The 22661-nt window shown below is 44.2% G+C and overlaps 1 protein-coding gene across 1 annotated transcript; it reads left to right on the forward strand.

The window, feature by feature from the left end:
* Positions 1-1827: 1827 nt before the first annotated feature.
* LOC125430171 (zinc finger protein RFP-like) lies at positions 1828-16614 on the forward strand. The gene is made up of 7 exons (XM_048491971.1): positions 1828-2371; positions 5009-5104; positions 8480-8710; positions 9476-9498; positions 12361-12479; positions 12885-12914; positions 13762-16614. Exons 1-7 carry the CDS (start codon positions 1949-1951, stop codon positions 14277-14279), a joined length of 1440 nt encoding a protein of 479 aa, XP_048347928.1. The 5' UTR covers positions 1828-1948; the 3' UTR covers positions 14280-16614.
* Positions 16615-22661: the final 6047 nt, after the last annotated feature.

Here is a 22661-nt window from a genome sequence, read left to right on the forward strand (position 1 = left end):
TCAGCCAACACAGGAAACAACTCCAGGTGTCTCCTAGCAACAATGGAATGGGGATTCCCAGATCAGCTTTGAAAGGGGGACAGGGAAGAGACAGATGACCATACCTATCTCCCGGCAGGAGAATTATGGTCGAGCCCAGCATAAGACTGAGCTTGACAGCACTTTGGCTTGACCTAGGCTTCATTATAATATTAAATCTCCACCCAGGGGAGTACCAAGGTGCGTCTTTTTGATCATGCATTGTATGAACTGGGCTTCACATGTGGGAATATGACCTCACTGATGATGTTGTGATGCTGCTGAATTTATGATTGTGTAAACTACTACATAACTTGAAAACCTTTTGTGTTCTTTGCTTCTGCCTCTTGAAACTGGTGCTGCAGCCAAATAAATTTTGCACCTGATTTACTATACCTGTCACTTCTTAAGTCCATTATTGGGCCAGGATCCAACTCTATGATTCTATGTCTCTCACACAGTCGGCTTAACCTACATCGCAGGGTTGCAAAGATTACACCAAGGACAGCCTGACCCTGTCAGCTGCCTGGCGTTCCCCCGTGGAACCAGGGCAAGGTTCAAAGGAAATAAAGAAGTAGGAAAGGGGTAGCTTTAGGTGTCTGATGTTGTGTGTGTTCCAAAGGTGAATGAATGGTTTGCGTGAGGAAAGTCTGCCTTACTGGCTGATGGGCTCCAGCACACTGGCCAATGGTGGCAGGGAGGAGGAAAAGAGAGTGAGGGGCCGCCACAGCTACTCCAGCAGGGCCAAAAAGCCTACAGCAACCGGTATTCCCAGGCAGTCTCCCATCCAAAGCTTCAGAGATCAGACAAATCAAGCACATTCAGAGTGGTACAGCTGTAGGACCTGGAACTGACTCCTGTGCCTCACTTCAACTTCTTGACACCCCGCCCAGGAACAAGACACTTTTTGCCTCTACGGACACTGGCCCAGCATGCACCACTCTTCACCATTCTGCCCAGGCGCCATGTTGAATTCCTCGGCCAATGGCTTCAATCATCTCTACAGAGTTGGTTTCGGGGTCACGGCTTCAACAGTGTCTCTTCCTCAACTCAGCAGTGGCTCTGGGGCCTCCTTAGAAAATGAATCTTCCACCTGAGCATGAAAATTGTTGTGGGTAGAACCAGTGGTGGGATTCAGCAGGTTTGCACCACTTCGGCAGAACTGGTTGATAAAACGGTGCTTGTAAACAACCAGTTATTAAATTATTTGAATCCCACCACAGGAACCGGTTGTTAAATTAGTTGAATTCCAAACACTGGGTAGAATCCACCTGGTAACCTCGAGCGATGCAGTCACACACACACACACACACACACACAGCCTAACCTACTTCACAGGGTTGTTGTGATGATTACACAGAGGACAGTGGAACCACACTTGTAAAGATTTATGACAGGATTCACACATTTTTTTGCCTCAAATCTTTTCCCTTTACACAGAGCATTTACACTTGAAAGCGTTGTGCCAGATTTTCACACCAAACCCCTAATGCTGACTGGACAGGCATGAGAAATGATTGATGGGGCATTGCCCCCTTTTGCCCCACCCAGGCTTCGGTTCTGCACCCCACCGTCCTCAGGTCCCACCCCTCAGTCTCTTGGTATTTCCCAATCTGGATCTGGTAATGTTATTCTGGGCATAGAGTAGGGGGCCACTGGAGGTGTGTGGGGAGGGGGTAGTCGTAAATTTCTTGCATTGCGTTGGAGGGGTGGACTAGATGACCATGGAGGTACCTTCCAACTCCATGCCTCTAACCATTTCTCCAGCAGTTCCCCGATTATCATCTCAGCCTTGGTTGTTATCTGACCTTGTAATGTTTGTTATTGCCACTTTTGCTTAGACATCTGGGAGCGGGGAGAAAGGAACCTCCCATTTCTGAAAACAGGAAAGTGAAACTCATCTCACCTCCAGCCTCCTACAGCAAACATCATGGCCGCTGCAAATCCAGCAAAGAGTCTCCAGGATGAAGCTACGTGCTCCATCTGTCTGGATTACTTTCAGGATCCTGTGATGATCATCGAATGCGGGCACAATTTCTGCCGAGCCTGCATCACCAAGCACTGGAAAGGATCCGATTGCAGTGCCTCCTGCCCGGAATGCAGGCACTTGTTTTCCTGGAAGAATCTCAAACCGAACCGACAACTGGGGAATATGGCAGAAACAGCCAAACAGCTCAGCTTGCAGCTGAACATCGGCTCAGAAACCCAGGAAAGCGTGTGCAAGGAGCACCAGAAGCCACTGACTCACTTCTGCACAACTGACGAGACCCTGATTTGCACCACTTGCCTGAGGTCCAGAGCACACCGGAGTCATACAGTTGTTCTCAAAGAAGCTGCTGCTGCACTGTACAAGGTAAAGGTTTACTTTACTATTCAGTATCTCCTGGAACGTAGGACTTCAGTCGACGATGTTGCTGCCCTGAAGAGTTCAACACGGAAGCAGACTTTCACTTTCCTCATCCAACTGCAGTTATGACTCTGCCATACTACAGAGAGAGAGAGTTACCCCCTTCTAAATGCATTGAACAAACTTAAATCCCAAACTGGCCTGAAGCTGAAGGCACGTTTCCTGCCCCTTCAGATATGGGTTTAGTGTGTAGCTGAAGCTTTTCATGGCATGGAGGTAAATAATCTCATCCGATTAAGTGTTTGTTTTTAAAAAGAGGACACCTTTTCTCCATACCTGGTGCAATCTTAGGGATCAGTGTTTAGCCCTGTTCTGTGAGTGTGTCTGATAGTCTACCTATCCTTCTTATCTTATTTGCAGTTTTGTTCCCCCTTTTCTGTTCAGAACGAGGGAAAATGAATTTTTTCTTGTAGGGTTGCCATAATGCAAATAGAGCCTGGAGAGCTCTCAGAATTACAACTGATCTCCAGGCTGCAGAGATAAATTCTCCTGAATAAATGGGTTGCTTTAGAGACTGGACTGTGTGTAGTATTATATCCTGCTGAATTCTCTTCCCATCCTAAACCCCACCCGCTTTGAAATTCACCCCTCAAACTCCAGACGTTTCTCAGCCCAGACCTGGCAACTCTACAGTCTTCACCATGGTTAATGCTAGTCCACTTTAGTTTCAAGTGAAAGGTGACAAATGAACAGTATCAGACATTTAAGGCTACCTGCAGTCTCAGAGAAAAACATGGCCTGGCCCTTTAATGGAGCCTTAATGGTATGTTATGTATTATTGCCATGCAATTAAAATGTTTCCACTGTGCATTTAGGAACGTTAGCCCTCTGTTGAAAGTTACCCATTAACTTAGCACCACTGTTTGTTTTGTACAAGGAAATAAAGCTTGTGAAACAAATTAAGCAATTTCCAAATGCAGATTTTTTGAACTATGGATAGACGATCTTAAAGATTATGTCTCCACTGGATCGTGATGATTATAACTGTCTTCATCCAACACAAGGTGGTTGAGCTGTCCACTGAGATATGATGTTGCCCATCCCTTTCATGTTCAGTTTTCTTGTTGTTGCTGTGTGTTCAATCAATTTCCTTAGAATTTGTCCCAGTCATATACCCAGTTTCAAACCAGGTCATAGATTATGGATCAACATTAGATCTTTGAAATGGAGCCAGGGACAGATGGGGTGAAGTCTCTGCAATTCTGTAAAAGTCCCAAGTTTGCAAAAAAAAATCAAGAGATTAAAACTCTCCAAAATAATAGAAACAGCTCCTGGAACTTTAAGAAAGAATGCCTACTGAATTCTCAATGCCTGGGGGGGGGGGGGGGGGGGGGTTGGGTTGTTATAAACCACAGCCATGTTGCTGAGCCTCCCAAGCCTTGATTTCTGTAAAACAAAACCGGAGTAGCGAGGAACCTTTGGGGGCCAAAGCAGCACTGGAAAAGGGGCTGCTCCCCCCACCCCACCCCAGCATTGTCATTTGCCTGCTGCCATTGGTAGGGTTGCCAGCTGGGGTATGGGAAATTCCTAGAGATTTGATGACAGTGTCTGGGGAGGGTGGTGGAGGAGAGAGAGCTCAGCAGCCCAGATGTGAGACCATACAGGCTGCTATTTTCCCTAGGGGTTCTGGGGTATGGATTTGTGCTGAAATGCCAAATAACTCCACTGTCAATCTGGAGGTGGCAACTGGCACACTGTCTACAACCACCCAGCACCCTTGGATGTGCTTCCTGGCACCTGCTTGCTGCTTGAGTCTTGGTGAATAAAATTCAGAGAGTCTCGAATGGAAGAGAAACCCAACAAAATGGGCTATCAAGGGCCTCCCTGCCAGATGACTGATTGGCAGAGCCTTGTGCCCCACCCAGGCAGGTGTGCATACAGTTGTGGACCCACACCGTTGCCTCTGAAGATCTCCTGGAATTACAGCTGATCTCCAGGCTACGGAAGTTAGTTCCCCTAGACCAGTGGTTCTCAACCTGAGGGTTGGGACCCCTTTGGGGGTCGAATGACCCTTTCACAGGGGTCGCCTAAGACTCTGCATCAGTGTTCTCCATCTGTAAAATGGATAAATGTTAGGGTTGGGGGTCACCACAACATGAGGAACTGTATTAAAGGGTCGCGGCATTAGGAAGGTTGAGAACCACTGTCCTAGACAAAACGACAGCTTTGGAGGATGAACTCTATGGCATTACACTCTGACTTCCTAGGCTCCCACCCTAAATCCAGTGGTGAAATTCAAATAATTTAACAACTGGTTGTTTACAAGCATCATTTTAACAACCAGTTCTGCCAAAGTGGTGCGAACCTGCTGAATCCCACCACTGCCTAAATCCCCTGTAATGTCCAAACCCAGAGTTGGTAACACTACTTGGCAAGCTTTTCTGTGCAGGGAGCAAACTCTGCTGTCCTAAGACAACTTTGCATACTTTGTTTCATTGAGAAAAATTTGAAGCCTTCCTGCAATGTACTTGGATCTTCCTTCTAACAAAATCTAAGCGTGCCTGCAAATTTAAGAAGAATGAGGACCCCAATCGTAAGAAAGCAGACACATAAAAATATAATATGTTATTTTTTTTTCCTTAGGAGAAGCTTCGGGGACATCTAGAAAATCTGAAGAAACAAAGAAGCAAGGTTCAGTCAGTTAAATCATATGGAGAACAGCCAAGCCAGGAGTTGTTGGTAAGCAAAAGCTTCCAAGGTATCTTTTAGAGAAAAAATTTCATCAAATAACCTAGGCTAGTGACAGTAAAAGCTGTATTGGAATTGGAGCAACTATGTGCTCAGAGAACAAGAGTGAGAAAAAGGAAGTTTGCACCTGGTGCTAAGGCACATTAGGTGGTAGGCAAATGGGGGCAAGGGGGGGGGCTGTCAAATTCCTAATGCCATGGCAGAAATGTCTGCCACTGAGGTCTACCCTATTTATTTCTGATTGTGGCTACAATTGCAACTCCTGCAAGGGAGTATGACCAGAAAGATAATGAAATTTGAACATATCTTAATGAATAGCACAAAAGGATTAATTTCCAAAATATATTCTCATTTAATTGAAATAGACACAGGATGTCAAATGGAATTGAAAACAATACGGGAAGATGATATTGGGATAAAAATAGAACAAAAGATGTGGAATAAACTTGCATCTTACTAGAATAAGTAATGCAAATAATACATGATGTTGTAGAAATTGCAACCAGCAAGACGAATATATCCACATGTGGTGGTCATGACCTGTAATGTCACAGTTTAGGAAAAATATTTATTGAAATAACAAATATTATGCATCAAATCATGCATTCTACACTAGCATTGTTAACAGTCTGGCGAGAACAAAATGAAAATGGGACATCCAAGGGATTAATAGTGTTTATGTTGATGGGAACCCACAGGGTATCAGAAAAATTTGGAAAACCATTGAACCTTTAACATTTTAATCTTGATATTCTGAACTGTGGCGAATAGTTGTGACAACTAAAATATCACATTTCTATGAAATCTATGGTATGATTTTATTTCATACATGAATCAGATAAGTCTTCAACGTTTATCTAAACCTTTCAGATTATGGGAAAGGAATCAAGTACAAAATATATCAGAAATATCTTTTTTTTACAAAATCTCCAATGTCTTTAATGAATTCCCCTCTTATCTGTAATTGTAAGGTAAATGGGAAAAGTGTTAAATATGAAGCCCTCTGTCAATAATCCGATTCAACTTTTTTGTTATATTTTATCTGTGTATTTTTAAAGGGGGGTGGGGTTGCCTGTTTTAACTACTGGTTTTCTGTTTGAAAAATTAATTTAATTTTTTTAACAAAACCTCCAAGTTGGGAAATTCCTGGAAATCTAGGGGTGGAACTGGGGAGGGTGGGGTTGGGGGGGGGGGTTGGACCTCAGGTGGCTATAATGCCGTGAAGACCACCCTCCACAGCAGCCATTTTTTTCCTGGAGAACTGATCTCTGTAATCTGGAGATGGATTGTAATTCTGGGAGATCTGACGGCCTCACCTGGACAAACATCAAATGGGGCCTCTGCAGAAGATCTCGACAGATGGTTTCAACTGGCAGTTCTAAATATCCAGATCCCAGATGACTTGGGTTGTTAAAGTTAATAATTAGCATTTCAAATTGTTCCTGGAAACAGCTTGGCTGCGAATGTCACTCTTTCAGAACCGGTGAGACGCGTTCGTGCCTGTCAGCGGTTTTGTTGCTATATTTTGGAAGAAGCAGCTTCCACATATGCACTTGCACCAGACCATTGTTAAATTGTTTGTACAGTGGAACCTCGATTTTCATTGCCATCGGTTTTGGTTTTCATCAATTTTTTCAGTGAAAAATTTGTCTCGGTTTTCATCGATTTGCAGTAAGGTGCAGGGGTTTGTGGAGAAAAATCACCGGACAAAGCTGTTGTGGGCCGTGTCTGCAACTTGTTTAATGACAATGTCTTGCCCCATTTCAGACAAATCTTAAAGAGGTGTCAGAAACAGATTTCTTTGGACAGCTTTCTGGTGCGACATTGGTCCACTGGCTCTGAAGCTGGTCCTAGTGTTATTGTTTGTTACTGTTTTCAGCATTAAACACTATGTTTATTCACCAAAAAAAAATGTGTTTTGGGTATGTTTTTGGAGTGCCTAGAACAGATTAAGTGGATTTACATTGATTCCTATGGAAAAGTTTGCCTCAGTTTTCATAGGTTTCGGTTTTCATCGATTCTTTTTGGACGGATTACCAACGAAAACCGAGGTTCCACTGTATGTCCAAATAGCACCAGAGAACAAAGATTTGTGTGGTTGAACAAGGAACAAGCAGGGGAAGGGCAATTCAAATGCATTTAATTTCAGCCTTACATCCTGATATCAGATTCCAGTAAAAAAATATTCGGGATGCTAGCTTTCAGCAAGGATCAAATCTGCATGTGTTGCTTTATTTTCTTTATTCCTTGTCCTTCTCTGTAGACTTTCTTATTGCAGTCATCAAGAGGGTTCAAAGTCTTTTTAGTGAAGGGTATGGATGGCTCAAGGAAAGGGCAACACAAACTACGAGACGATTCCTTTCTGTCCACCAACACTGTCTTTTCAGCTTTCCCCTTTGTTCCGTTTAACAATTCTGATAAATGTTCTCTTTCATCAAGTTGCGATGACTCCTGAAATCCATGTTTTGGATCACACGCACGTGTAAAAGGCGTGAACAGGGAAAGATACCCGTTCTTTTAAGGCCATCTTTGATTGTACTGATGCAGCAAGAAGCGTTGTTGCTGCTACCCCTCCAACCCTGTTGTTTCCTAAAGCCCCTTCCGCACATCCAGAATAATGCACTTTCAATCCACTTTCACAATTGTTTGCAAGTGGATTTTGCTATTCAGCACAGTGAAATCCAGCTGCAAAGTACATTGAAAGTGGACTGAAAGCGCATTATTCTGCATGTGCGGAAGAGGCCTAAGTCATGATGTCCCACTTTTTAAAAAAGATCTTAAGGAACTGCCTTAAATTTATTCTATTTATTTAAACATTTGTATGCTACTTTTCTTCCCATTGGGAAGCAAAGTAGCTTACAATACAAAAATACAGTATAAACCAACAGGATAAGGGGATGAGGAGTGAGACTTTCAAGCGCAGGAAAGATCTTCCTGCAACCTCCAGTCTACAACCTTCAGGTTCTTGCCCTTTGACTTGCTGAGGTTTACAAAGGTTACTGTAAGAAAGTAACAGGACAGAGGCTCCGTTATAGGTCTTACAGTAGTGGGCTGGTGTTCCAACTCCCTCTCCTTCTTGGAGAGCCATTTTACCATCTCACAGTAGGCTAAATTCTACTTGATAGACAAATGGTGTTGTCTGATCCAGTTGATAACAGTGATATCTCACCCCCTGCAGCTGCAATGTGACCCTTCCAGGTGACTGATTTTGTTATGACTCCTGCAGGCATATGTCCTGGATGTAAGCTTTATCAATTCAAGGTAATTTCATGTCAGGTATTTGATGGAACTGGGCTGTAGAAAGAGCACTATGTTGGCTGTGCATGTCCTTAACCAACCGTTGCTTTTCATTTCTACCCATTACAGAAGGAAACCCAAGCCAAGAGGCAAGAGATTGTGTCTGAATTCCAACAACAGCGGCAGTTTTTGAATGTACAAGAGCAGCTACAGTTGTCCAAGCTCAGAGACCTGGAAATGGAGATTGAGAGGAAAAGAGATGATTATGCCAGCAAGTTTGAACGTGGAATAACTTACTTCACTGATCTGATTGGTGAACTGGAAAAGAAGAATGAACAACCAGCGAATGAGTTCCTGCAGGTAAGAACTATAATGTGTACAATGTGTCTGTAGACATATGCTGTACACACAATTAATTTTGTCAGAAAGGCTTTCTTTGGCCCCTTCTGCACATGTAGAATAATACACTTTCAATGCACTTTGAAGCTGGATTTTACTGTGCGGAATAGCAAAATCCACTTGCAAACAGTTGTGAAAGTGGATTGAAAGTGCATTATTCTGCATGTGCGGAAGGGGCCATCGTTAGCCTGATTCCTTTTAACAGTTCTCTGCAATCAGAAAATAGGTATGTGACCATGTCAAACAGCCTCAAAACCAGTCCATTGTTCAGGATTGCTCCCGCCGACTGGCTGTAGCTCTCCAGGAGATAAAGGTCTTCCCAACATCTATTACCTCAGTCCCTTTAAACCATAGGTGTCAAATTCGCGGCCCTCCAGATGTTATGGACTACAGTTCCCATCATCCCCTGCCAGCATGATGCTGGCAGGGAATGATGGGAACTGTAGTCCATAACATCTGGAGGGCCACGGATTTGACACCTGTGCTTTAAACGGAGATGCCAAGGATAGAATTGTGAGGGTTCTAGATATACAAAGAGGAGTGAGAAGGAGACGTTCTATAAACTCATCCTGGCTATAACTCTGACAATGCCTGTTGCAAAAATTATGATTCTTATTTCAGTATAAATAAAAATACTGTATGCTGTATATGTATGAAATTTAAGGTCAGGATCACTTTAAATAGTCCATGTGAAACCTGTCTAAACCTTTTCTTTCTCCATTCTAGAATATTGGAAGTGTGTTGAACAGGTATGTGGTGGGGTGGGAATTGTGTGTTTGTTTGTTTGTGGGGCTTTGGTGGTAATCGCTTTAAATCTGTCAAACGACTTCCACACCAACAATTTTGCTTTGCTCTGCCAAAGATTTTCAGAGTTTCCACTCTTCAAAATACAGTACTTACCGTATATACTCACGTATAAGCCGAGTTTTTCAGTCCTGTTTTAAGGCTGAAAAATGCCCCCTTGGCTTATACACGAGTCACTGCTTACCAGCCGGCTCTTCAGACGTCTGCGGAGGCTGGGAGTGTGGCCGGGACGACCTCCCTGCGGCTGCACAAGCCGCTTGTTGCTGCCCTCCTCGGAGGGTGAAGGGGAACCCTGGCTGGCTAGGCTTCCTCAAAACCAGCCCGGAGGTGGAGGGAGCTCCTTATTTGGGCAATGACATCAGGGGGAGTCACTGCCCAAATAAGGAACTTCCTCTGCCTCCCGGCTTCCCACCTTCGGCTTATTCGCGAGTCAATATGTTTTCCCAGGTTTTAGTAGTAAAATTAGGTACCTCGGCTTATACACGAGTACATATACGAGTACCCCCTGGACCAAACTTCACAAAACCTGGGTGGTACCAATAAGAGACTTTCCTGATGATACCACCCAGGTTTGGTGAAGTTTGGTTCAGGGTGTCCAAAGTTATGGACCCTCAAAGGTGTAGCCCCATCTTCTATTAGCTCCATTGGAAACAATGGAGGATGGGGTCACCCCCTTTTGGGAGTCCATAACTTTGGACCCCCTGAACCAAACCTGGGTGGAATCAATAAGAGACTCTCCTGATGATACCACCCAGGTTTGGTGAAGTTTGGTTCAGGGTGTCCAAAGTTATGGAGCCTCAAAGGTGTAGCCCCCATCTTCTATTAGCTCCCATTGGAAACAATGGAGGATGGGGTCACATAAGAACATAAGAACATAAGAACAAGCCAGCTGGATCAGACCAGAGTCCATCTAGTCCAGCTCTCTGCTACTCGCAGTGGCCCACCAGGTGCCTTTGGGAGCTCACATGCAGGATGTGAAAGCAACAGCCTTCTGCTGCTATTGCTCCCGATCACCTGGTCTGTTAAGGCATTTGCAATCTCAGATCAAAAAGTTCAAGATTGGTAGCCATAAATCAACTTCTCCATAAATCTGTCCAAGCCCCTTTGAAAGCTATCCAGGTTAGTGGCCATCACCACCTCCTGTGGCAGCATATTCCAAACACCAATCATACATTGCGTGAAGAAGTGTTTCCTTTTATTAGTCCTAATTCTTCCCCCCAGCGTTTTCAATGTATGCCCCCTGGTTCTAGTATTGTGAGAAAGAGAAAAAAATTTCTCTCTGTCAACATTTTCTACCTCATGCATAATTTTATAGACTTCAATCATATCCCCCTCAGCGTCTCCTCTCCAAACTAAAGAGTCCTAAACGCTTCAGCCTCTCCTCATAGGGAAGGTGCTCCAGTCCCTCAATCATCCTCGTTGCCCTTCTCTGCACTTTTTCTATCTCCTCGATATCCTTTTTGAGATGCGGTGACCAGAACTGGACACAGTACTCCAAGTGCGGTTGCACCACTGCTTTATATAAGGGCATGACAATCCTTGCAGTTTTATTCTCAATTCCTTGCCTAATGATCCCCAGCATAGAGTTTGCCTTTTTCACAGCTGCCATGCATTGAGTTGACATTCCCATGGAACTATCAACTAAGACGCCTAAATCCCTTTCCTGGTCTGTGACTGATAGCACTGACCCCTGTAGCGTGTATGTGAACTTTGGATTTTTTGCCCCTATGTGCATCACTTTACATTTTGCTACATTGAACTGCATTTGCCATTTCTTAGCCCACTCACCTAATTCATCAAGGTCCGCTTGGAGCTCTTCGCAATTCTTTGTTGTTCTCACCACCCTACATAATTTGGTATCATCTGCAAACTTGGCCACCATGCTACCAACCCCTACTTCCAGGTCATTTATGAATAGGTTAAAGAGCACTGGTCCCAAAACGGATCCTTGGGGGACACCACTCCCTACATCTCTCCATTGTGAGAATTTCCCATTTACACCTACTCTTTGCTTCCTGTTTCTCAACCAGTTTTTAATCCATAGGAGGACTTCCCCTCTTATTCCTTGATTGCTGAGTTTTCTCAACAGTCTCTGGTGAGGAACTTTGTCAAAAGCCTTTTGGAAGTTCAAGTAGACAATGTCTACTGGTTCCCCCTTATCCACATGCCTGTTTGTACCTTCAAAGAACTCTAGTAAGTTTGTAAGACAGGATTTGCCTCTGCAAAAGCCATGCTGACTCTTTCTCAGCAGGTCTTGCTTTTCAACATGTTTAATAATTTTATCTTTAATAATAGATTCTACTAATTTACCAGGAACAGATGTCAAACTGACTGGCCTGTAATTTCCCGGGTCCCCCCTAGATCCTTTCTTAAAGATTGGTGTGACATTGGCCATCTTCCAGTCTTCAGGGATGGAGCCTGATTTCAGGGATAAGTCACCCCCTTTGGGAGTCCATAACTTTGGACCCCCTGAACCAAGCCTCACCAAACCTGGGTAATATCATCAGGAGATTCCCCAAAACAATCCCTGAAAGTTTGGTGCTGCTAAACAATGCGCCCCCTGCAGGCCAAAAACCGAAAAACACTAAAAAAGTTTTAAAAACCCACAAACGGGTGGGTGGAGCTTCGGACATGAATGGGGGGTTTGAACCCGAGAACCCCTCCCCCTTACCTACGTCCTTGAGTGGAGTTTTTTTTGGGGAAAGGGAGTGTTATTTCTCTGAGCATCTTTGAGAGCCAGTTCACCTGAAAAGCTTAAATTAGGTCCTGATGTGAACAGCTTTCTCCCTTTGGCATTCTTCCTTCAGGTGTAATGTGGGAAAAACTCAGTATCCAGCTGTACCTGATTCTTCAGACACAAAGAAAAGGTTCAATCAGTTCTGTCAAGAGAGCACCTCTCTGCAGAGTTCTTTCAGGAAGTTCAAAGGTAAAAGAAGCCCTATACCTGATAGCTAGGACCCAAGATGAGAGTCATTGTGGTATAGTGTTAGATTAGAATATGGAAGATCTGAATGCCCATTCTACCACAGAACTTGCTGGGTGAGTTTGGTACTGCCACACACACTCCACTAAACTATGATCCCATTCCTACTCTCTGCCTCTATGAATTGGCTTTATTTATACCATCGGCAAATTTCCCCGCATATTTAACTACCCTGGTTAGTCAAGCTGTAGTTTCATTGTTCATTTAGCAAGAATCTTTCACAATGTATCAGAATTATTCATGAACATATTAAAATGGGGCACAATTTGTATGCAGACATAAAAAAGTTCCGTTATTGTACAATGGAAGTTTTACCCTTTTCTCTCTTGTTTTTCCTTTTCTTTCTAGAGAACATGATGAAACCAAAATGGATCAAAGGTAAGCCTCTTTTCATGATGCCTATATCTGCAAGATTTTTTGCTCTTCTACATGTCTAGTTGGTATTTATTTGAACTTCTGAGAGCCAGTTTAACTGGGAGACCCTATAATATTTAAGAGACAGTGCATAGTAATGGTTACTTCCTAAGTTCCGGATGGCCAGGTACAAATCTGTTTTACCAACAAGCTAACTGGGTTTCCTCGTGTCAGTCACGCTCTCGTCTTAGCCTACCTCACAGGCTTGTGAGGATAAAAAGGAGAAGGGGACCCCACTCTCCTTGGAGGAAAGGCAGGGCAGAAATGAAGGGTTTTTTGAAACACCTCCTGCAGAGAGGAGGTAGAGGAAACCAGGATGAACTCTGCTTTGGGAATGAGCTGCAGTTTGGTTTTTGTTTCTAAAGGGAGTGTTATGGATAGGTGGTGTTCCCAAGTCTAAAGAAAGTCTGTGCCTGTGGTTAAATGGAAGGTGCATTGTATGAGTTGTGATGCAACTCAAGAGTACAGTCAGTCAGTTGGCAAGGAGCAACCTGAGCTTGCTTCCCCTCCACCTTCTTCTGAATCTATCAGAAAACCTGACGCCCACTACAGGAGGAAGGCAAAAAGTGCCATAAATAAATAAATTGTAATCCGGGCCATACATTGGCACACTGCACAGGCTATATGAAATGGCACTGATGACATTATTCACCATTTTTAGTGAGTGAGGAAGAGTTGTGTGGACCTATGCAGACCATGTTAAGGTCATAGTGTGATTGCCCTACCACATTCCCTGCTTGATAGTTTACTTTACGAAGTATTGGTTCGGTTAAAAGAATTGGCTAACCATTTTTAATGCTGTTTGTTTCAGAAAATGTGTTCCTGGATCCAGACACAGCCCATCCCCGATATGTTGTGTCTGCAGACTGTAAGACTGTAAGATGGGGAGATGTGCGTCAGCAATTCCCCTACAACGGAAAGCGATTTGAGTGTGTTCGTGGTGTTCTTGGATGTGAGGGATTCACTTCAGGAAAACATTATTGGACTGTGGATGTAGGGGATGGAGATTATTGGGCTGTGGGAGTGGCCAGAGAATCTGTGGAGCGGGAAGAGGAAATTGATCTTGAACCTGATGAGGGAATCTGGGCAATTGGGTGTTACAGTGACCAGTACAAAGCTCTGACCTCACCTCTTACCTTGCTGGAGGTAGATGAAGAACCAGCAGAGATTCAGGTTTCTTTGAACTACGAAGGGGGGTCAGTTACTTTTTATGATGCTGAAGATAAGACCCGTCTGTATGCCTTTCAATCGGTTGATTTTGAAGGAGAGAAAGTTTTCCCTTTTTTCCGGATTGTTGATTCATCAACTGTCCTGAAGTTGTATTCTTAAAACACAAGATAGTGCACTGCCATCATTGAGAAGAGATTGAGCTGAACACGGAAAGTTGATTTAGGGGTGCTTTTTTTAAGGCAGCTTAGTTTTGAAGGAAAAAAATGTGACATTTAGGATCACTTAGATTTAGAAGTTGAAATCCTGCATGGGAGGATCTGATGCTGTCAGAAATGGGAAATACCTATATATCTCTTCCTGAGGGCTTTCCACTCACCCTGTCATGAAAACAGTGATTGATTCCCTGCATGTGGAATCTGAGATCTTATTCACTTGTGACTCCTCTCCAGACTCCCCGCACATACACAGGAATGTGCTCTTGTCCAAGTCTGAGTTTATTGAACAGGCAGGTTAACCAGCAATCAAGGCAAATTCCCAGAAACAGACAGCCACAGCACAAAGCCCTGGGTTTCACTCAGGGTGACCAACACAGATATTTACCCAATCTTACAAGTTGCTATGGATTAAACAGGGACTATCTGAACATAGTGGACACTCAGAGAAGAACATACCCTCAGCAATGGTGGCCACCCTTCTTGTACTTTTCTTGCGGCATATACCCCATGGGATATACCCCATGGGATTCTTGTACATCACTCTATCTAGTGGTCTCAGAAACGACATTCTATTGTGTATATGCTATAATAGGGCTTTATTCTTCTTTCTAGCTACTGGCCTTAGCTCTCAGATAAGGTCTCGCTCCCTTCTGCCTGCAGCTTGTGTCTCTGACAGCATGTTTCTTGAAAGAGAATGGATTTTTTTGGATTCTTAGAGAAACAGAGAAAGGCCTAATAGAAAGAACAAAGATGGCTATACTTTGGACGATAGAAATGCTTGGGACAACTCTGGGTTGGTTTTTTTCTAACAATGCCAGTCCACAAATGTTTATGCTAGAATAAAATGTTGGTCTTCAACATAGTGCAGAACTCCTGATAGTTCTTAACTTATCAGTAGCCAATCAGCATGGATTAGTTACCACTATTATTAGTTATTTTTCACCTTTTTGGATACAAGGCCTGAATTACTTGATAAAAAACACATTCCTAGCTGGTGATGTGAAGTCCATCAAGAGAGCTTGCTATGAGTATTGACTAATGCAAATAATGATGGGCATTACAGTGATGTAAAAGAGTTTTTGAAAAGTTTACCATTCCATGACAGTTTCCCTCTTACCTTTTTTGGAGCTATAGAGGTTTCATATCCCATGAGTCATTGTTAATTATATCGAGGAAGTTGTAGAAGCCATTATTTTGGAAGAGGACTACAGAGACAGATGGTTAGATGGTAGCATAATGAAATGTTCTAATCGCTATAGACTAGGGGTCTGCAACCTGTGGCTCTCCAGATGTTCATGGACTACAAATCCCATCACAGGTTGCAGACCCTTGCTATAGACCAAAAATATGTGACATTATTGTGGAATTCTTGATTTAGTGACTGTTCTAAATCAATAAGTCGTGAAAAGACTCCTTGTGGTAAGTGTTCTCTTATAAACCTAAGCAGGGGAGGCCAACCTATGGCGCTTCAGATGTTCATGGACTACAATTCTCATAAGCCCCTGCCAGCATGGCTATGCTGGCAGGAGCTGATGGGAATTATAGTCCATGAACATCTGAAGTGCCATAGGTTGGCCACCCCTGAAAGGTATCTGAGGGCCCTGAGAAAACTGTGAGATAGTAACACAAAATAGTTTTGGTTTATGCTAAACTTGTGAGGTTTGTTTATAATGAGTTATCAGGAGAGGGATTTAGATATCGTTTCTCAGACCTGGCTCTCTATGGGTAAGAAATCAGAAGCTGAACAATAGAACAGGTTATTGTTGTTCTTGATGAAGCATATCGAAATATGTTTTGATCTTTTGTTCAAATAAGGAACTGCTGTTTCATTGTGATGTCTCATTTCTAACTCTTGAATGTATATATTGTTTCATTATACTTCTTTAGCATTAATTGAATTCTAACAGCCTCAGGTCTGACAAGTTTCCACTTGTAAAGAATCATTCCATGGCCGGTGTTCATTCTAATATGGGTATTGGCACCCTAATATATTCAATTCTAAGATAATCTTGCTTAATATTAATTGGTAGCATTTTGGGATACTGGGATTTGCCTGGGGACCATAGGGGAAAATTGAAATATATTAGACATGTTTACTCAAACAGCTGCTTTTATTGGAGCCTGCTGTAGCAAAACCTTCTCATAAAAACATTGTATTGCTTGTTGGCATTGTAACCTGTTGTATTTTTCTCCTTATACTCCATGTAAGCATTAGATATATCTATGATTTAATGTCATTGAACTCTTTCCATCATATAAAAGTGCCTTCAATGTTTGAATTCTTATCCAGTTGACTTTGTTCCAGAAATATGCAAGTAACAGTTTAGAAAAGCAAGGGCTTTGTAGGTTTTTTTACTTAGTCTGTCAAATTATCCATTTGCAACTTCTTGCAAGCAGCTGCCATGTGAGCAAATCTGAAGTTACACTTTGTGACGGGGTAGATAATGAAAATTAAGCAGCAGTGGTGTTATTAGCCACTGGTTTGGGGGTACTAGTGAGGACAGTCATTTTGTCTGTCTTGCACATGACAGTTTGGAGGTATTTGAGGGGGGAAAGGCCCTTTGCACGTGCTCAGGGACCACAGCATGAATGGCCATAGCTCAGTGGCAAAATACATGTATTGCATACAGAAGGTTTCATTTTTAAATTTTATTTTACTAAACTTGTACCGTGCCCATCCCTGGCCACAACCAGGCTTGGGGTGGCTTACATTCAATTAAAAACCAGTACATAAAATCAGCATTACAATGACAGGTTCAGATCTTTTTGTTGCGACTGTGTCCAACTCAGGCTCTTGGTGTCACCACCATCTGTAAATAGGTGTTGCAGCCTCCAACACCTTGGACTTTCGTGCTCCCAATGTCGGTGAGATAACAAGTCCCACGAAGCTAGCTCTCACTGGTTGGATAGCAGTGGTGTTGGCAGCAGTTCTCAGAGAACCAACTCAGCCCTTGCTCTAATTGCTCATTTTGAAAACTGTTCTTTACGACCTCCACAAGGCACCAGCATCTCTTATGACTCTATATTTCACTCCCTGACAATCATCTATCTATCTATATAAAAATCTATCAGTGCGTTTTCTGCTGACAGGTAATCTCCCAAACTACTGGACCGATTGCTTTGAAATTTTCACACAACGTCGCATTCGCGTGCGGCCAGGTTTCCATACTGTTTCCACACCTCCTGTTGTGTACATGTCACAACTGTGTCAATTTTTGTGTACATGCCACACCAGTGACAGTTGGAACCACAGTTCTGTTCCGCAACAGCGCCATCTGCTGGCCGTCAAAGCAACACCCTCTGATACAAGGGAAACCATGCCTTCTTTGAAAACCGCTGCCATCTGGAGTGAAAGGGATGGCCTCGCCATCTGGACTTGGCCCACCCACCCTAGTGGAGGAAGAGGAAGGTGAGGGAGGGTCCGGGGGTTTGCTGGACCAAATGCTCTGAAATTTGAACACAACGTAGCTCATGCCTCCCAGCGTGTTTTCAGCTAGGTAATTCGCCTGCTAGGGAAGGAAGTGAAAGGGACAGGTCCAGCCACCTGGACATGGTACACCCACCCTAGCAGAGGAAGGGGAACATTAGGGATGGGACGGGGTGCCAATCAAGGGAACGGGAGGGGAGTGAGGGGCCCCTTGCCCCTCCCCTCCCTTGCAAGCATTGTGCAATGCCACATGTTCTAACCGTTCGCTTCCCCTTTTCTTTCTTTTCCACTTCACCAGACTCAGCCACAGCAACGCGGGGCCGTTCCACCAGATAGGGGCCAGGCTGTAAAAGCCCTGGCCCTTGTAGAGACCAGACAGATGTCCTTGGGCCAGAGACCACTAATAGGTTCTCCTCCAAGGAGTGGGGGGACCTAGTGGGGCAATACGGGGAGACGCAGTCCCTCAGGTATGTAGGCTTTAGACCCCTCCAGTTAAAGAATTAGATACCAAATGATGGGAAAGAGTTTTCTTTGTCTAAGCTCTTGGAAAACCACTGGGCAGGAGAAGAGACAATATTGAGGTAGATGGACCTAGAACGATGGTGTCTCAGTATAAGAGAGGCTCATACAATACTTTGCTTTGACAGACTTATTTTCCTTGGAGAAAATAATTTCTGGATATAGTCAGAACCTGAAGTAAAACCAACATTGGCAGCATTGCTTCTCTGGCCAGCTGTTACAATGCAGCAGAGCAGTTGCTATCTTTTCGAGGCATAAATTTGTACAACACTGAAAAAGGTGGCAGAAGCCATCTGCTTATTTTTTTTCGTTTGGTTTGCTTATCATTTACCCGTGCTTGCAAGTTTAAGACACTTGACTGTACATGATGGGAAAACAGCTTTTGCACATGTTCAGGGACCATTGACGTCAGTGGCCACCCATCAGTTTTCGTAGGCCTAAATGTACATCCAAGCACAGTGTTTTTTCCTTAAGAATCAGTAAGCAGAGTCTATTGAAAGCACTCATTTATCAAGGCTTGCTTAAACTCTACTAGAAAAAGGGGAATTGTTTGTGATTGAACATTCCAACACTTAGAAGACTGAGTTCAAGAAGGACGTTTTATAGTATTTACAAAAATATGAGTTCCTGTGTTTACAAAGCGCAGTGGCTGACATTCTCTCGTAATGCTTTTAGGAGAGCTGATTTGTATTCCCTGTTTTTCTCTACCATTACGAGTTTCAAAACAGCTTATAATCACCTCCCCTTCCCCCTTCATAACAGGCACTTTGTAAGGTGGGTGGGACTGAGAGAGTTCTGAGAGAGCTGTGACTAGTCCAAGGTCATCCAACAGGCTTCATGTGGAGGAACAGGGAAACAAACCTGGTTCACTAGATTATAGAGTCTGCTGCTCATGTGGAGGAATAGGGAATCAAAGCCGTTTCTGCTGCTTTTAACCAGTGGTAGGATCCAAAAATTTTACAGGTTCCCATGGTGGCGGGATTCAAACTGTGGCGTAGCACCAATGGGGCTGGGTGGGGCATGACGGGGGCGTGGCCGGGCATTCTGGGGGCAGGGCATTCCTGGGCGGGGCTGTGGCAAGGACCCAGCCGCTGCGCTGGTCCTTGGGCGGGAAACGAATGCACGCAGGCGCAGGCTGCCACTCACGCCTGTGCACCTCCTGCTAGACTGCTTCAAGTTCTGCGCGCTACTGCGGAGAGGAGGGGCGTAACTAAGGCAAAAATCACGTGGCAAAATCACCAATTAGTAACCCCCTCTCGGCACACACAAATAATTAGTAACCTACTCTCGGGAACCTATGAGAACCTGCTGGATCCCACCTCTGCTTTTAACCACTGCACCATGCTGCTCTTAACCATTATGCCTCCATAAGAGGCCACGCTTTCTCTTCTCTTTTTTGATCTTACTTTGCATACCATTTAGACCCAGGAATCTTACCTCATCACTAGATCTGTGTAACCTCAGCTCTCAACAGAAAATTCCTAGGCAACACATAATAGCAGCTCTGCGTCATCCAGAAATGAAAACATAAATAAATACGTCAAGGTTACTGTGTTCTTCACAAGGTGGGAAGCATCCAAGATCACACTGAAAAATTTTCCATATTTGCACAAATCTACCTATGATTTCAGAATATACACACTGTGGCTAGATAGATAGCAAGTTTGTTAACATTTTAAATGGTCCCTTTATTGAGCAAAATCCCAACGGTTAAGAGGCTATGGAAACGCCTCCTTTTGAAAGTTTTAATATTTTTTTAAGCCTGGACAAGTGGCTCTTTGGTGTTTACATCGGATTATCAAGATGTTTGCTGCCTTGGAAACTCCAGTTGAGAGGTAAGGTGGCATAAAAATGTTTAAAATAAACAAGCCACTGGAGGCGTTAAAAAGCAGGGTCTAGGAGCCATGAGATACAGGAAGTGCAGTGGAAAATTATGTCAAATTCCAACTTAGTCACAAGAAGTAGAGACCATTCGATAACTCTGCTTAGTTCAGCCTGCTCTCGAGTTTATCACTAGGCAACCTCAAGGCCATCTGAAAGTGCTCCATTCTCATGGCAGAAGAACCCGCAACAGGAACCACCTCAACAACTGGGAAGGGTTTGAAGAGTTTACAACAACATACCAACGTGTGTCTTATGTTGCATCACTCAGACTTTGTTTGGCTCCCAAAGAAACTTACATCACTCTAGGCCAGGGGTCTGCAACCTGAGGCTCTCCAGATATTCATGGACTACAAATCCCATCAGCCCCTGCCAGCATGGGAATTGTAGTTCATGAACATCTGGAGAGCCGCAGGTTGCAGACCCCTGCTCTAGGCACTAAAGATTCACCCAGATTCTTGTTTGATCAAGTTTGCCATTTACTGAAACTGCATTTTAGTTAACAGCCAGAATATGAAGATCTGCCATTATGGGGCACTTGCCAAGTACACTTCTTGGGAAGAGATGGTATGATCACCAGTAGGTTTCCCCAGGAGTGGGGAAACTGGTGTCTCCACAAGAAACTGTGGTGTCTCCCCTTTAAAGGGAGATTGTGGTTTGGTGCCCATGTAATTTGCATAAGCAAATTACCTATGTACTTTCAGTAATGAGCTGAGAAAGATTCTTTTCTGCTTAAGACACTGGAGACTCCTTGATCAGTGATGGCGAACCTTTTCGAGACCGAGTGCCCAAATTGCAACCCAAAACCCACTTATTTATCGCAAAGTGCCAACATGGCAATTTAACCTGAATATAGAGGTTTAAGTTTAGAAAAACTGGTTGGCTCTGAGGCGCGCGTTACTCAGGAGTAAGCTTGGTGAAGCAACCGGGCAACGCTTCGAATGGGTGAATCACGATCCTAGGAGGGTTTACTCAGAAGCAAGCTCCATTGCCAGCAACCGAGCTTGCTCCCAGGTAAAGGATCATGCCCAGGCCAGCCTAGATGTGTGTGTGTGTGAGGGGGTGATTTTCTGCCCCCCACATGATGAACTTTGTGCACGTGTGCCCACAGAAAGGGCTCTGAGTGCCACCTCTGGCACCCGTGCCATAGGTTTGCCACCGCTGTCCTAGACCAATAGCCAGGATAGACTACTAACCTTGATAGACCAATAGCCAGGATTTTGTAATAAACTAAATGTTGAAACAGGCTCTAAGGTTAAAAACGTTCAAGACAAACATGGCCAATCCCATATCAGTGCATCGCCAGGTAGATCACATGTGCCCGTGTTTTGTTTGGGGGAGCTTAGGCACACAGGAAGCACATCAATGGGGCCCACAAACTAACCTCACTCGAAGTATCCTCCAAAGCAGCTGGAAGACAACCTTCTGACAGAGCACAGGAAGTGGCATGCAGAGTTCAATCAAGCCATGGTACTTGCAAAAGAAAAGGCCCAAGCTAGCCAGAGCTCACCAGATCTCATATATGAACGGGAGACCACTAAGGAAGTCCAGGGTTGCTATGCAGAGACAGGCAATGGCAAATAACCTCTGAACATCTCTTGCCTGGAAAGAACTACGGGGTCACTGTAAGTTGGCAATGACTGGAGGCACCACCACTTGCAAAAAAGATCTTGGGTTGCTGGAACAAACACCAACTGTCCTGCCTTTGAAAATATAAAAGCCCTGCGTAAGGCATATTTTTCTCCAGCATTAATTTGAAGAAGAAGAGTTTTGGATTTATATCCTCCCTTTCTCTCCTGCAGGAGACTCAAAGGGGCTTACAATCTCCTTGCCCTTTCCCCCTCACAACAAACACCCTGTGAGGTAGGTGGGGCTGAGAGAGCTCCAAGAAGCTGTGACTGGCCCAAGGTCACCCAGCTGGCGTGTGTGGGAGTGGACAGGCTAATCTGAATCCCCCCAGATAAGCCTCCACAGCTCAGGCGGCAGAGCACAGAAACCAAGTAGAAATAACTTATAGTGAACATTAGGAAAGCTGGAGACTGAACTTAGTACAAATGGAGAACCCACGAGTTCCGTGGGGCTTCTCATATTCCCTTCCTCCACCTCTCCATAAGCTACCCCCTTTTCCTGCTACCTTCTCTTCTTCCCACTCAACCTACCTTCATCTGCCCTCAGTGAGCAGCAGTGGCGTAGTGGCTAAGAGCAGGTGCACACTCTGATCTGGAGGAACCGGGTTTGATTCCCAGCTCTGCCACTTGAGCTGTGGAGGCTTCTCTGGTGAATTCAGATTAGCCTGTGCACTCCCACACACGCCAGCTGGGTGTCCTTGGGCTAGTCACAGCTTCTCGGAGCTCTCTCACCCCCACCCACCTCACAGGGTGTTTGTTGTGAGGGGGAAAGGGCAAGGAGATTGTAAGCCCCTTTGAGTCTCCTACAGGAGAGAAAGGGGGGATATAAATCCAAACTCTTCTTCATCTTCACCTTACCTTCCTATCTCTT

The sequence above is a fragment of the Sphaerodactylus townsendi genome, linkage group LG03, assembly GCF_021028975.2.
Source record: "Sphaerodactylus townsendi isolate TG3544 linkage group LG03, MPM_Stown_v2.3, whole genome shotgun sequence".
NCBI lineage: Eukaryota > Metazoa > Chordata > Lepidosauria > Squamata > Sphaerodactylidae > Sphaerodactylus > Sphaerodactylus townsendi.